Source organism: Centrocercus urophasianus, unplaced genomic scaffold, assembly GCF_019232065.1.
Source record: "Centrocercus urophasianus isolate 14NV4802_14NV808 unplaced genomic scaffold, USGS_Curo_1.0 seq_26, whole genome shotgun sequence".
NCBI classification, from domain to species: Eukaryota; Metazoa; Chordata; class Aves; order Galliformes; family Phasianidae; genus Centrocercus; species Centrocercus urophasianus.
Genome location: NW_024884822.1, coordinates 9,407,062 through 9,422,464, shown reverse-complemented (window position 1 = coordinate 9,422,464; position 15,403 = coordinate 9,407,062). Strand labels below are relative to the sequence as shown.

General features: G+C 41.0%; 1 protein-coding gene across 3 annotated transcripts in view; it reads left to right on the top strand.

The window, feature by feature from the left end:
- The window catches only part of SGCD (sarcoglycan delta), a 213,368-nt gene that overhangs the window by 163,914 nt on the left and 34,051 nt on the right, over positions 1-15,403 (top strand). For all 3 annotated transcript variants that reach the window (XM_042826092.1, XM_042826090.1, XM_042826091.1), the window contains one exon: positions 10,705-10,777. In XM_042826092.1, coding sequence (XP_042682026.1) covers positions 10,705-10,777 — 73 coding nt within the window. The remainder of the gene's footprint in view (positions 1-10,704; positions 10,778-15,403) is intronic.

Below are 15,403 nucleotides of genomic sequence, written 5' to 3'. Positions count from 1 at the left end.
CAGCCCTGGTGGTGCCTGCTTTGGCAAGGAACAAGTAGACACAAACTCATGCCTTAGTCAGTATCCCCTGTGGGCTCATAAACCCATATGGTCTGCACTGTGGGAGATGAATGAGCTGCTTCTAATTGAATTTCTCTGTGGTTTGTCATACAGCGATTCCCCTTCCCGCCTCCTCCCCCCATAAGAATTGAAACATGTTCAAATGGATTGAAAAATGGTTCAGAAGAAATACTTCTTTAACCAAAGAGCATTAAAATTAACTTTAATATTTATTAATTACTAATTTTATTTAATAAGCATGTTGAATATTACTGCATTTATAAACAAAGGGCAATCATAAAGCATTATTCTGACTGTTAATTAGCTCTATTTATTCTCCAGATTAGTTTTTAAATATGCCCTCTAGATGCCACTTGATACTAATTAACAGGGTTACATTATTATCTCTATACAAAAGCATTTTTAATTAAATCTAAAGCAATTTAAATTAGCACGAGTTTTTACAGAAATTAAAATCTGGTCAGATGCTTAATTTAGCCTTATGAGACAACATCTGATGGCATGCCAGTGTTGGTTCTCCCAAGGGCCATGACATCTTTTTCGGAGATTATTTCTTGAAGTTTGTTTTCAGGGAAACTTGCCAGTATACTCTGCTGTTTAATATTTATGATGGATTTATAAACCTTTTTTTTTCTTTTTTTTCTTTTTGGCTAAGCTTCGTAGGGAATCCACATGCATTGCAATGAGCTGAGCTAAAAACAGCAAAGATGCGTTCCTGCAGGCTGCCTTATTCACATCAACCACACTTTTTAACCATTCTTAAGATGATCTTTCTTCCTTGTGATAAGGGTAGGAGCAATCACAAAACCACAAGATCCCTTACCTCCAACAGATGAAGGCAAGGATTGCTCCCCGAATGATTCCCACACTGGGTGCTTGGTAAATGTGATTCTCACTAAATTTTTTCTTGTAAAATCATGCAATAATAACAGTTTGGTTATGTGGAAAACCCCAACTTGAGGAGGGTACTTTTTGTCCCCCAGTGTAAGGACTGCAGGAGCTCCTCCACAAATATGTGACCCACTTGCCCCACACACTGCAGCCCTCTCCAGTACCATGGCTGGCTACAAGGCGCCTTTGATCTTGGAACCATAGAGCTTGCCAACACTTTTCATGCCCTCCCTTCAAGTAACCAACCAGTAGCTGCACCTTTTATTCATAAGCACTGAGTTTTAGTACTCATGGAAGGATTTTTTTAAAAAGCATTTGCAGCACTTTTGCTTTAAATGGGAGAAAAACAGCACTTAATATGAGTGTGGTGAACTGATTTGTCTGTGCAAACTTGCCCAGCTGTCTCAAAAGCTTCACGTACACAAACATCTATAGAAAGCCTTGAATTAGCTTGAAGGGAGGAAAAGAGGAATCCTGCAGAACTGCTGTTGGAAGACCAGACTGGTTAGAGAACTCTGTTCACATTTCCTCAATATTACAATTTTTGTAGCTTTGTGGTATATTCTTTCCAGCTTATGTTTGCTGCAATATTTACAGCAGAGTAACTCTAATGAGTTCAAGAGTAGTTCATGAAAATCATGAAAAAAGTATTTCATGAAAATAATCTGCAAAGCCATTTGACTGGTTCCAGTAATTTTAGAGTGTGGTGTAAGCTAGAAATATAACAACTCACCACCCATTTTTGCTTCCTGTACCCTTCTTCCAAAGCGATTATTTATTGGGTCAGAACATGCACAGTGCCCTTTACAGCAGCCATTATGATTTCAAAATGGTATTTTGCTGATTTGTTTATGGCAGACTGAGTAACTGTTGTAGCCAAGTGTTGAAATCTGAACAGAGCCAAAGAGGAAATAGAGCTTTCTGGCCTCACCAGTGTGTCTGCTGCAACTCCGTGCCTGGAGATAGATGGCAAGCTTCAATCTTTGTGTCTAGATCTTCTACATTTTCCCGAAAAAAGGTATCCTTTCTATAGGTCTGTAGGTAGTTTCTTCAAGGGAGAAATGTTGCTACAATACTCATTTCTAGCAAATATTAGTATTTTTTACCGCGATCTTTTTCCTGTGCAAAAGCAGCTGAAAAGTTGCATCTTGCAGCTGACTCCATGAGGGCTCGGTGCAGCCAAAGCAAGGCTGTGGCTCCGTGCTGTGCTTCTGGAAGCAAACACTGGACCATCAGCACTGTGTCAGATGCCTTTCCCAGTTCCTCCAGTTGCAAATGAGTTCCCGTTCGCTCAGGCTGCTTCAGAGACACCTGGATGTAGCAGTTGCTCCAAGCTCCCTTCTGTGCTCCTGGCAAGAGAAACAAGCGTGCCATGACCATGTTAGCTGTGCTGCTCGCAAGGCTTGGACAGGCATTTGACCTTTTGCTGAAGATGCTTGAACTTCTTCAGGAAGCAGTTGTGAACATTGGCTGTTCACTCTCTATAGGTAATTAAGCAGTAGTACTAATACAGTCCTGGAGCAATTGCCAAGCTGTCATGTAGTCATTGGTCCTGCAGAAAAGGAACAGAGAATAGAATGAGAAAACTGGGGAAAGGTGCTGACAAATGCAGATGAAAGATTTGAGCATTGGCACCGGCACGGCTGGAAGCAGCCTCCACTGTCTGCAGCCTTCATTCATGGCACTGGAGTCTCATCCCATCTCGTTGCATATCTGTGGTACTGGAAGAAAAATCATGTTTAGCAAACGTGAGCAGCAGGGGAAAAAATGTTTCCTGTCAGCGATTAAAGCCACAAGAAATTTTTTTTTTTTTTTTGCCTCAGTTAGGAATTGTGCTATTGCCATATCAAACTAACATGCATGAAAAAGCGATTTAATGTGTAATCAGCAGTAACAGAGTAACAATTCAGAAATCATACATTAAAAAAAAAAAGTGGATGTGGTTGAACTGGATTGCTTTTTCCCCAGAGAGTTTGGGGTAGAAAAAAAGTCTCCTATCATATTAGGCAAGAAATTAGAATGACCAGAGCTTGAACAGGAGTGCTGGTCTTGACTGAATGCTTCTGATCGCTGTGCTGCCTTCAGGGCAATAGGTCTATTTAGACACTGTTGTCTATTCCTTTCAACAGTGAATTCAAATAACATTGCCCTTCTTTTTCAAAACCCACTTATCCAGATTGTAGACTTGTCTTTTGTTGGTGAGAACAATGTGTGTCAGGAGGAAGAAATAGCAATACGGTTTTTTTTCTGTTTGCTTTTGCTTCAAAGTACATTCCAGGCAAAAAGGATAGCATTTATGTAAAGTGTACAGGCTTCCAGTCCAGGCTGAAACGTGCTTTCAGATTGCGTTTCCTTAATCCTGTTTAAGGAAGAAGAAGAATCATCCACCATCAGATTAATATTGATTAAATGTCACAAGGATTATGAAAGAAACATACTGTACGCTCACCAAACACCAAAATCAAATTTAAAAGTGTGGCAGATTTATGTTTTATTTCCTGAGTGCCTTCTCCAGCCTTCACAACCTGATCTGTCTGAAGCCAAAAGAACATTCTCCTTGATAAATTTCCACTGGGTATTCCCACTTCAGGTGCTCTCCTGAATTTCTTTGCAAATTTACACAAGAATGCCAAGAACAGCTTCAAAGGAGCTCAGTGATGACTTTGCTGTTGTTGACCTGCAGAAAAAGTATTGAATGACCACAAAACTAGATGAGATGGAAATATCCAGAGGTCAGCAGAGGTTGTAGCAACTTTTTCTTCGTATGTCTTTTCTCAGTTTGGATACAAGCCCTCCTGTTCTTTTCTGTTATTGTTTATGTTTGTCAGGGACTCAACCACTGAAGCTAGGTTGCAAGTTCAACATGTGTCTACAGTCACACACATCAGTAAAGACCTGTGTGCTCATTTGAGATCTTGCAGCTCATCCTATTGCTTGCACGTTGCCTAGCTTAAAAGCGGGATCCATGTATTTGTCAGCACTACAAGTCAGAGAACTGCTTCTCCTCCATCCCATGAAGTTGTTGGTGTTGGAGGCACAAGAAGTTCCCTTCTGGCCTGACCCAATACTTAAGGTTGACTCATTCCCCATGTGCATATCTGGTGCCAAGTCCAAATCCCAAAGTCCTGGGATATTCTTAGTTACAGATAGTGAAAGAGAGAAAATATATTTGCTATCAGATTCTAAATAATTTATGTTGCATCTTTATTAGAAACACCTCTGTTGATAGTGTACACCACTCATTACACAGACTGTCCTTGAACAACCCCTCAACACTTTGGCACAAAGGTATGCAGACAGACCATTGCAGTCAACCATTTTTATCCAATAGCAGAAAGAAATACGAACGACACTTTATGGCTTTTGTTCAGCGCGGTGGGTTAACCTAGCCGTGCTATTATTGTTGGGCCCTGAAATAGACCTCATTGATTTCAGATTTGATGGGATTCAAGGGGAGCAACAGCAATTACTATGTTCATCCATTTAAAAACGTAAATTAGAGATGAATAAGGCTTTTAAAGCTAGGAATTAAAAGAAGTGGGCTCAAATCATTTCTGCCTGTATTGGATTGGATTTACTTCCTGGATGCATGTTTGCCCAGACACCTTTCTGAGACTGTCACACGTTACCCCAATGAGATCTGCAGAGGACAGAACCTCATCAGATGAGTATTTTCATGTACAAATTGCTGAATGTGTCCTGATCAATAACTGTGGAAATAGAAGTAGTTTCTGGTGATCATCAGCACACAATACATTGTCTATTGACCTTAGCTAGAAAAAAAAAATCAAAGCAAATCCTTTTCCTTCTCCCCACATTTGCACAGTGCTATGTTAAGGCAGTGTTCTAAGGAGAAGATACACTTAAGCCAACCTAATCACCGAGTCTGGCACATGGCTCTGAGCTCCCAATTTCATTATAAAGCAGTGGTATACAACTCTAAAAATGTACTGTGGATGTGGCATTATTATTTAAAGAACGCACAAACTGGGAAAATAATCTGTTGTGTAGAAAAAGTAAAAATAGGAAAGTGGGGAATAGCTCACCAAGTACATTTCCACTTGAGTAGAAACCTGATTTTTCTCCCTGTGTTCTGTTCACCCCAAGTGCTGTTCAGCTGATTGCCACCTACCCTTGACAGCAGGAGCATCAATCACTAGTCCAAAAATACCTGTTGTTGCGCTGTGTCTGAGCTCTTCTCCCTATTGCAGCTGAGAGCAGTGGAAGTCTAGAGCAACAGTTTTGTGCAGAGGGAGCAGTATGTGATCAGGATCTCGTCACAGGGACTGGAGCCCAGTTGTATCTCAGGGGAGCAGGATGGGCCCTTGCCTTTGCACTAGGGATGGTGCCAGGACAGAGTCATGCAGCTCAGATGATTTTGCAGGGCACAGGAAAAACAAGAAGCAGTTAGGAAAGCTGAACTGTTGATTCCCTCTTTCGTCTTGCTGGATATGTTGCTGGTTAAGAAAGTTGCATGTTCCAGTTGAGATTTTGCATCTTTCTTGGGGCCTCTGAAATCCCTCTCTCTCCTACGGAGTTACTGGCATCCAGCCATTGCCAAGGTCACATTACAGAGCCTCTGCCTTGGTGGTGTGTTTGTAATCTGCCAGTCTTTTGTCACAAAGCTCAGGAGATTGGCCAATTCCAAATAGGGATGAAGAGAGCTAACATTTCAAAGACCCTCTTCAACAGGAGACTGGCAGACCAGCATAGAGATACTGAACACGATGCTTCTGCTTTGTTTCAATCTAAAACTTGATAAAAAACACAGTCTGATTTCATGTATTTTGGATTCATATTATAAAGCAAGGTGATTGCCAAAAGTGCATAGAGCAAGGGAGAGAGAGGCAAGAGGAGATCAAGAAGGTGGTTGTAACTCCAGCAACTCACTTGCAAACTGCAACCAGGCTTATGTCCTGGATGTGGCAGTTGGCTTCTAAGATACCTGAAGTACCAAAGAAATTGCAAGGTCTTATTTGGCAGACCTGTTCTCCTGTGCTCCTTGTTTCAATTCTAAAAGAGAAAAAAAGGAAGGAAGGAAGGAAGGGAGGAAGGGAGGAAGGGAGGAAGGGAAGCAAAAATAATCACTGAGATTGAATACTGAATGTTTCCTTGCTTAAGGTTCTTGTTTTTTGCTCTCACATGAAGTTCCCCCTCAGTTTATGTATGAGGGAGGGTGGGAGGGGAAAGCATTCACTGAGTGAATCTTCATGGTGATTCAGAACATTTTAGGTAGATGCTGTCATATGCTTTGTAAGTTCCTGACTGATTGTGTGGAATTAAGTTATTGGGCAGAGAACCAGTTAATGGAAACACATTGATGAAATCATTTTTGAGGGACATTAAATGGAACTTAAAATAAAGCTGAAATGGCTGTATGGATTTTTCAGTCAAACTGTTTATGAACATTTATTGGTGGTAAATTAGAGAGTGTCAGAAGAGGGAATCAAGTAGGTATGGCTTTTAATAGGAGTCACTCTGATATAATACTGTGAGAAGGAATAGTTTATTGCCTAGGGATGTATGATACAGTATGTTTAAATACAAATTACATGATTGTTTTCTTCTAAATTTCTTTGGCTGTTTGCAGGTGAGCTGCCCTTAGCAGCAGCAAGTCTCGGATGGCAAAAAATATTTTCAATACTTGGCAATGAAATGGAAATTTTATACTATGCATTTTTCATGTTGGATAGCAAATGTTTTAATAAAGGATAATTCAGGAAGCAGAAGCTGTGTTACACAATAGTAAATTTAATTTACTTTTGTTTTATGTTTTGCAAAAGGAGAAGACGGATAGAGTATCTTTGCTTGAGAAGGGAGATTGCAGCAGCTAAGTCTTCCATTGTTGGAGCTGTGCATTAGTACTGTTTGCCAAAACCCAGCATTCCTAGGGTAGGTAGTAATGAAAATAAGCCTGTGGGAATGCAGGATGGCAAAGCACCTTCTGGTCTTGCAAATCCTGTTCCCCACACCTTGCAGTCATGAGTTTGTCGAGTCTGTTAGGTTGTCCGTCCCATCCACTGTAAGAGAAAAGTTGTTCCTGTTTTCACTCCTCTGTTGCTCCCCCACCACCCCCCAAAAAAAAAAAGAAAAAAAAAAAGAAAAGAAAAAAAACTGTTTTTTTCTTCCTAAATGTATTTGGAACCAGTTTACTGCTATTTGCTCTCATGCCAACTTTGGCCTATAGCCAGTAGTTCTTCTTCCTTTGTGTTATTTATCCTCCTAATGTCTTTATACACAGCATTCATATCCTTCCTTCACCATCATGCTGCTATACTAAAAAACCCAGTCCTTCTAGCCTTCTTTTGTAGGGCAGGCTTCTTCAGTTCCTGCAATCAGACAGTGTTTTCTGTCTGCACATGATCCTCGAGTGAGGATGAGCTGGAGGCTATATTAAATTCAATTCAGGGATTCACTGGTTATTCTTAAAATAATGCCAGTCTTTTCTTGTTCCCATGTTTCTGTTAGTCTTGCCTCTTCTCATTCAGTTTAATGACATGCTTGCCTTTCATTTGGCCCTGTCCTACTGCTATGAATCATGAGTACCCCATGGCCTCTTTATGGGATGTTCCCATTCAGGGAGCATCCAGCGTGGAGCAGAAATCCTCATTTCTCTCTAAGCACATGACCTTAGATTCCTATTTTTAAATTGCACCCTCTCCCTTCTACTCCCTAAGGCTACTCATTCATTTCACCATGACAGCCCAGTCCTCTGCAGAGCCAGGACAGCCTAATTCCATGTCAACAGCATATTTCTCTCAAACTTTCCTTCTTTTTGTGCCAAGGCCATTAGTAAAAATTTTAAATGAGGTCACTTCCTCCAGCCTAAAGATTTCACTTTCAACACAGTCCAACACTGATGCTGTCACTGCCTGGCTGGGGACTTCTATAGTGGTTGAGAGCCAGACTTTGGCACAAATGTCCAGTGTAGTTGAATTTTTCCAGATGTTTATCACCGTATGGAGGCACAGGGGGAGGCAGTGACCAAGGCTTTTCATGGAAAATAGAAAAGTGGTGGAATTGGGCACGTTTCCAAATTTATAATATTTCAGATAGCACAAAAAAGAATGGAGAATGGTTATTTACTATTTCTCACAGTCCAGGGCAGGATGAGCATTCAGTGAAATCATCAGGCTGCAAGGTGAAACAAAGGATGGACTTCTCCAGAGCATTTAGTCCAACTGCGGGCCCCCTGGTAGAGAACTGTGGACAGTAAAATCATGATGAGGTTGAAAAACAGAGGTGAGAAACGTTTACCAATGTCTCTCTGGTGGCTGGATGACAGCCAGCCCTCAGAGACCCTCAGCTGATGACAGCCAGAGCCGAGGGAGGGATGGTGTAACCCTGGCTCCTCAGCATCCCTCGTGGCTGCTGTCCTACACGGTGACAGGGACAGGCAGCCCTGTGGGAGATCTCCTGTGCTTAAGAGGGAATAATAAGAATTGATGCTGTCAAGGCAGGTGGCATTCATTTCTAATTTGTATTGAAGGAGTGAAGCGGAAAGGTTTGGAAGTCTCGTTTCTGTTCCCAGTGATAGGGGACTCTTCCACAGATTTGGGAATGATGAACACAGAAGAAGAGGGTTTAAGGACTGTGTGAAGGGAAAGGAAAACCAGGGGATGGGTGAAAGGAGAGGCAGCTTTTTTCATTTTCAGTCTTCCTGAAATAACTGCATTGGAGTCTCCACTGGCTTAGTTTCCAGAGTTGCTTTCTATGTTCAAAGAGATAATGAAAGACTGGAATATTCCAGGTCATTAGAAGTATGCCAGTTCTCCTCATCCTGCAGGTGTTCTGCTTACTTGCAGATCTCACACTTAGTGTGTAAAAATGAATGAAAATTACTGGCATAAACAAAGTCACCTGTTGAGCGATGCAAGTGGGGAAAGTGGTAGAATATCTCCCTGCACCTCTCCTACAGCACTTTCTCATCTTCCTCACCTCAAAAATCATTATTTTATTATGCAATGGGTGCAGGCTACATCTTTCAGTAAGTTTCATTGGAAGGCTAATAACCAAGGCAATTGTGTGGATAAGCAGAGTCTTAAATTGTTTGGAAACTGTTGAGAGAGGACAGATCAGATAATAATAACCTTCATGGTTGGCAAGCTGCACCTGCTTCTGACAACTTGTAACGATGAAGGCTTATAGTTAACTTAAGAGCTAAATATCTATATTGGGCCATGGAATCAATTTCAATTCCCAAGTATAAAGCTTCAGACTTTAGACTGCTTTTGTCATTTTTGAGATTACTTTGTTTTTCTCTAGGTTAAAAAGGAGTTGTTTTTTTGTTTTACAAACGTTGAGAGTGATTATTTTCATTCCATTTTTTTCTGTTAACTCATAGGGATGGCTTCATTAATCTATCTCAGTGCAAAGACAGTGTACTCACATCAAAGCCATGAGTGTTTCTCCCTTATAATAGTAGTTACAAAAAGGTGTTGTGTTTACATTTTGCATCGTCTTCCAATGTGCTCATAGGTAACAATTTTAATAGGACATATTAAAAACAATCTCAAACATATCTAAATGATCCCATCAGGGTCTGTAGCTGGCATCAGAAGCTTTATCAAAGAAAAAAAAAATAAGGACATTAAAAAATGCCACTGGTACAGTTTGCATGCAGACACTGAAATTGCTGTGAGGAACGCAGATAATGAATGGCTAGTTGGTCACAGTGTAAATGCATGTAAGGTCTGGATGTAGGATTGTAGGTCAAATTTGTTCCCTGGGTAGGCAGCTATGTTCAGGACAACAAGAACATGAATTTCTTGTTCATTGCCATGGGTAAGAATATATCATTCACTGATGTGCTAGCACTGAATGTTTCAATGAGGACGATAAGTGGCATAATGCAGCATGGAGGGTTGGTGACACCCCCTGGGGACAGCTGTGTCCAGTGGTGAGGTCTCAAACAGAATGTTTTAGAAGGGGAATGAGTTCAGAAAAGAGCAGTAGAAAGTCTGGAAAACATGAATGATTCATGTTCACAGAACAGAAAGCCATAACATTTTGAAGAACTGAAGAAAAAGTTGAGGTGGTTGGGTCATTGTCATTAAATAAATGCAGGAGAAAGGTGAAGATTTGTGTTCATGCAGTGTCCATTGGTTGGCATGCAATGATGTAAGAACATTTAGTGAAAGGAACAATTCTGATTAGATGCCCTTTTTAAAATTAGAACAATTAGTGGAAAAGCTTATTTTATGGGCTCTCTTTGGCTTAGAAATGAAATTTGGAGAGCACATTTTTCTAAAGAGACACAGCGTGGCTCATTCGTGGACCTGTTGCAGAAATGACAAGAGCACAGCCTGACCTGAGAGATGCCTGCAGTAATTGAGCCAAAATTTGGTTTTCCTTTGATTATTTCTCAGAGCCCAACAAAAGAAATAATTTCATGACATGCATCCAGGTTCATTAGTGAGAGATGTAGCTGCATTGGTTATTAAAGAGGTATCTGTTCCAAGCTCCCTGCATCAGCTGGGTCAGCAAACACCTCCCATATTCAGGACACAAATTTTACAGCCTGAAGTGCAGCTTACAGGCAAGTCCCAATTGTAATTGAGACAACCAATTTCAGATGATAAGGATTTAGCTTTTCCTGGGGACAGAAGGGGTGTGTGTGAGAGAGAAATGGGGTCAGGCAATGGGGAAATGGGGTCAGATTAAAATTGCACCTAGGTATGATTTGACAATCACTCCCCTGATAACAGCTTATAATGTTTACAATTTGTCTTCTGTTTTGTTTTGTGATTTCAGGAGCAGAAGGCACAGTGTTCCCTAAATCTATAGAAACTCCCAATGTCAGGGCAGACCCCTTCAAGGAACTAAGGTAAACTTTGGAATATGGTTTAACGGTAACTCAGTGGTGCCTTGCTGGGCATCATTTCTGCTTTTGCACAGGAACTTGGGGCTTTGCTTTGGATGGCATCACCAAGGGGATGCCATGGAAGAGAGGGATCTTCCATGTTTATGTCTAATATGACAGAGCTGAAGGCAACTGTGGGTGATGAGAGAACCATTTCTCCTGTGTAACACACTCTGCTTATTTTGGGCTCAGCCTTTGGAAAGAAAGAGAAAAATCTTTCTCCTGGGTGTGCAGGGAGGTACTGGAGTCTGTGCTGAGTCACAGGGTGTAACAGCACAATGATAATGCTCTCCAGCATTGTCTGTCTTGCAGAAATGCAAACCCTCCCTAATCTATACCAATTCTAGCTGTGCATGCATGTCACTGCTGAACCTTGCAGTCACCACTTGCTGACAGCAGGTATGAGGAGAACTAGTTTTCCCAAAATCTAATTGATCTAATGCTGGGCACTGTATTTTAAAAAGAATGTTAAAGTCTCTATGTGTTAGTTTGGATGATTGGTCTCTGGAAAGATATGGCCTAATCTGAAATCTTCTGGCCGAAAGGGCTGTAGGGGGTTTCTATCAGTGTTTTAATTTTTCTTGCTTAGAAAAAGAGAGAAAAAGAGGGGAAAAAAAAATCTGCATGTCATCTTGTCCTTAGATCTTGGGTTGCAAATACAGCTTTCCTGGAGCATACTAGGGGTGAAGCAATCTCTGGACAGCTCAAGTTGTGTTGTGAGATGGGAAACAAGTTCTCGTTAGCTCTCTCTGCTGTGATACTGGGAAAAGCGATGGCCCAGCCTAGATCACCATGAGTGGTGAGCAGCATCCAGGCTGCCTTCTTTTGTGTCTATCGCTGTCCTTCAGTTTCTCTCCAGAAATACTCTTATTGTCCCATTCTGCACTCTGAGGATCACCTGTCAGACCAAAAGTGCAGCAGTGGTGTGAGTCAGTTCATGGTTAAAGTTTGTTCTGTGATTGGTGACATTAACACCACCTTGTGTTTTTTTTCAGTCTCAGTTTGCATTCTTTTAGAACAGAAGAAATGGGGTCCTTGCACAATTTGCCACGCAGCTGCTGGGGCAGTTCCAGGGTCTGCAGAGCACTCATGGGTTGTGATCACATGTGGATGACAAGGGCTTGTTGGTACAGCCCATCTCAGCACAGATTTCCAGCAGGAAAAAAAAAAATCACAATCATGGTTAAAATGTCCTTTAGCATCTAAATAACTTAGGCAATCAGGTCCTGTTACTGGTAGTGATTTAGGTCCAAGTTTTTACTTGCTTTGGACTTTTCTAAATGTGGGAGGGGACTTTCATCTGAAGAAATGTAAGGTGTAACATTAAATGGGGCAGATGTCAATCAAAGTAGCCTTAATCTGATTGAGCATGCTTCTGTTCCATAGAGAATTAAGCAAAATGAAATTGAAACAAACTATGGTGGTATCCATGCAAGGAGTTGATATTTGATCTGCTTTAAATTCTTGTAATTTTACTTGCTCTCTCTGCTGGAGATCTGGCTTTCTTTGAAATTAGTAGACTGTTTGAAAAAAAATCCTTTAAAAAAAACTGATTTTTTTTTTTTTTTTGGCCCTTTTTAAGGGAAAGTAAGTAGGATTTATTTTGAAAAAAGGCCAAAAGGGTCCTAAAGCATTTTATACACTTCTGAAAATTTTATCTTTGCAAAAGTAAATGTTTTTTTTCTGCCACCCTGACAGGAAAAGAGATGTGGGTAGCGCTTTGCAGAGAAAGTAAAGTTTCCTGAGATCAAATCCTTTATTCCTCCCTAAATCAAGATCCATCCTTCTCTCCCTACACATACAAAAGTTTGTTGGAGCATTCGTAGGTGAAATAGTGTGTTTTGGGAGCAGCACAGATTTCATAGGGGAAGGAGCCTTATTCTGGGGGGACATCCTTTTGTACCTTCCTATTCTGATAGCATTGTGTGTGCATAAGGTATCCTTAAGTCTGGTTAAAAAGATGCTGTGGTAAAATGGGCCCAAGCGAGATGGCAGACTGTGGGTCCAGAGCTGGTACAAGCATGTACTCAGTAGCTGGCTTGACTCACAAAGACCTTTTTTTCTGTAACAAACAGTGGAAACCTTTCTTTCCTTCTTAGGCTGCAGTTTCTGGGAGAGAGGTGCACCATCAGCTGTTGCGGGCTGTCACCAGTGCCGCCAGCCTCAATCACTGCTTCTAGACCAAACGGTTAAGATTAGTTACACAATCCATTTTCATCCATTTGCTTTTTTCAGTAGCTTAGTGACTCCCACCTCTTCTTTTGGAGACTTCAAAATAAGGTGACAACAACTGTCGCAAACAGAAGGAGAGGAGACCAACTGCTTCTGTCACCACTGGGAGCCAGACCATCTGTATGTCTCCTTTTTCTTCTTCCTCTGTTTAACAGACAGACTGATTTCCCCTTCAACACAGGCAGCATGCCACTGTGCCAGTCATTTCTGCTTCTTCCCTTCTTTTTCTTCTCCATCCCACAGGCCTTCAGTCATGTGCAGACATCACAAAGACTGATACGCTCTGAGCGATGCCACGTACATTCTCAATAGACTTTCTGTCCCTGTTTAGCTGATGAATGACCTTCAGTTCGTATAGCTTAATTCATTTATTGGTGGCTGCTCTACAAGCTGGTCAACTTCCTGGGGACAGACAAGGTAGCCGTCCTCCTGGTGCACCAGCAAGCCCTGTATGGCCCTTTTCTCTATGTACCTTTCTTAAAATACTTCTGTCTGCAGCAGTTTAGATGGAGAAAAATTAGGTGGCAGTATGTGCATAGATTTTTCTTACATGCTAAGCTCATAAGATAGTAGTTGGGCTGCAAGAATTGGTTTGGCACTTCTTTGACCCAGGTCTGACTTTGCTGCTGAGACTTCTCAGGTTTTCAGCAACCTCCATGCAACAGAAAGGCTCATGTATCCCAAAAAAAGAATCCTACAGAGCCCAATATCAGTTGTATTAGGAGCAGCAGAGCTCATAAATGCCTGGTTTAATGCAGAGGTGGCTGTTATTAGTGATCCATGTTTTCTTTTTGTGATCTAGTTTTCTTTAGTCGTGACATAAGAGTAGAAATATATGAAAAACTATTTAATATGCATTAGTGAATATTTTCCTGTATTTACTTTTGAAAAGGGACAGATTCTTTAGCAGAGTGATAGGCCAAGGGGAAATGGTTTCAAGGTAAAAGGGGAATTTTAGATTGGATATAAGAAGAAGGTTTTTTTACAGTGAGAGTGATGAAGCACTGGCACAGGTTGCCCAGGTAGGTAAATAGATAAATGCTCTATTCTGGAGACATTCAAGATCAGGCTGGATGGGCTCTGAACATCTGATGGAGCTGTAGTGGTCCCTGTTCATTGCAGGGGAGTTCGACCAGATGGCCTTTAAGGGTCAAACTCAAACAATTCCATAGTTCTGTGAAAGTAACTTTAGACTCCTAAATGTTTTGCTAATTGGGTTGTAAGCTAATCAAAAACAGTAAAAAGAAAAGCAAAAAAAAAAATAAAAAAAAATCAAATTATTTTCAAATTCTTGGACTGCTTAAAATTCCTGCTGAGCATCATCCCAAAATAGTTAAGAGAGAGGAATTATGAGATTTTTTTGGGGACATTAAATATTTGTAGTAATTGAGTCTTTGTAATGCAAGTTGCTATCCTTGTGATTGCCTGTATATAGAGGTTGACTGCAGATGCTCTTTTGTCACTGCATTGTTTTAGTAGAGCCCAAATAACTTGGTAAGAGCTTTACTTGAGAGCCTCTCCTTGACTCTGACAGAAATCACCAGGCTTCCTCATTTGTCTTCTTTCAAGAGGGCAATATATGTTAAGAAGAGTAACAAAAACTGTCTGACAATCACAAGATCAGTGCCTTCACTGCTATTGAGACATCCTTCAAGGAGAGGGATAAGGGCTAGACCAGCTGATGAGTGGCAGTGAAGGGAAATAATTGGAGGTGGAAGCATAACTAAAAAGTGAGTGGTCCAATGTAAAAAAAAAAAAAGGTATCAAAAAGATGTTAAACTACTACATGCAGGAAGGGTGCATGTTGAACAGGTGCTGTACAAGAGCACCTGTCCGTGGGCTTGTTGTTGGGGCAGCTTCCTCAACCCAAACTGCCTTGTTCAGACCTAGCATAGGGATCTCCCTCATAACCAGACTGCTAGGCCAAGCACTGCAAGCGTGTTGCTGAAACCCTAGTTTAGGGTGTTTATGTTCCTGGAGTTAAATAAAAAGAAATCAGCGTGAAATTCACTTTGTAAGCGGCAATCACAGACCTGGAATTCATCCACAGTTATTGTAGGTTAAAAAATGCCATAAACTGCTCATCCAAGGCTGGGAAACCAAGGCATGATTGTTTTTCCTGTTATACACAAATATAGTTAAGGGAGAATTAATCTCTTGGGCTTAAAGGGGTAATTTTTGACCAAAGTTAATTATGAAGCACTGAAAGTACCCAATAACAGATGAAATGCACTTGTAGTTTGATTTTATTAGGGCAATTCTACCTTACCGTGTACAGTATTGAACTATCCAAATAGTCCAAGTGAGACCCATTGTACCAAAAAGCAATTTAAATACAGTGCTTAGCTAATGCAACAG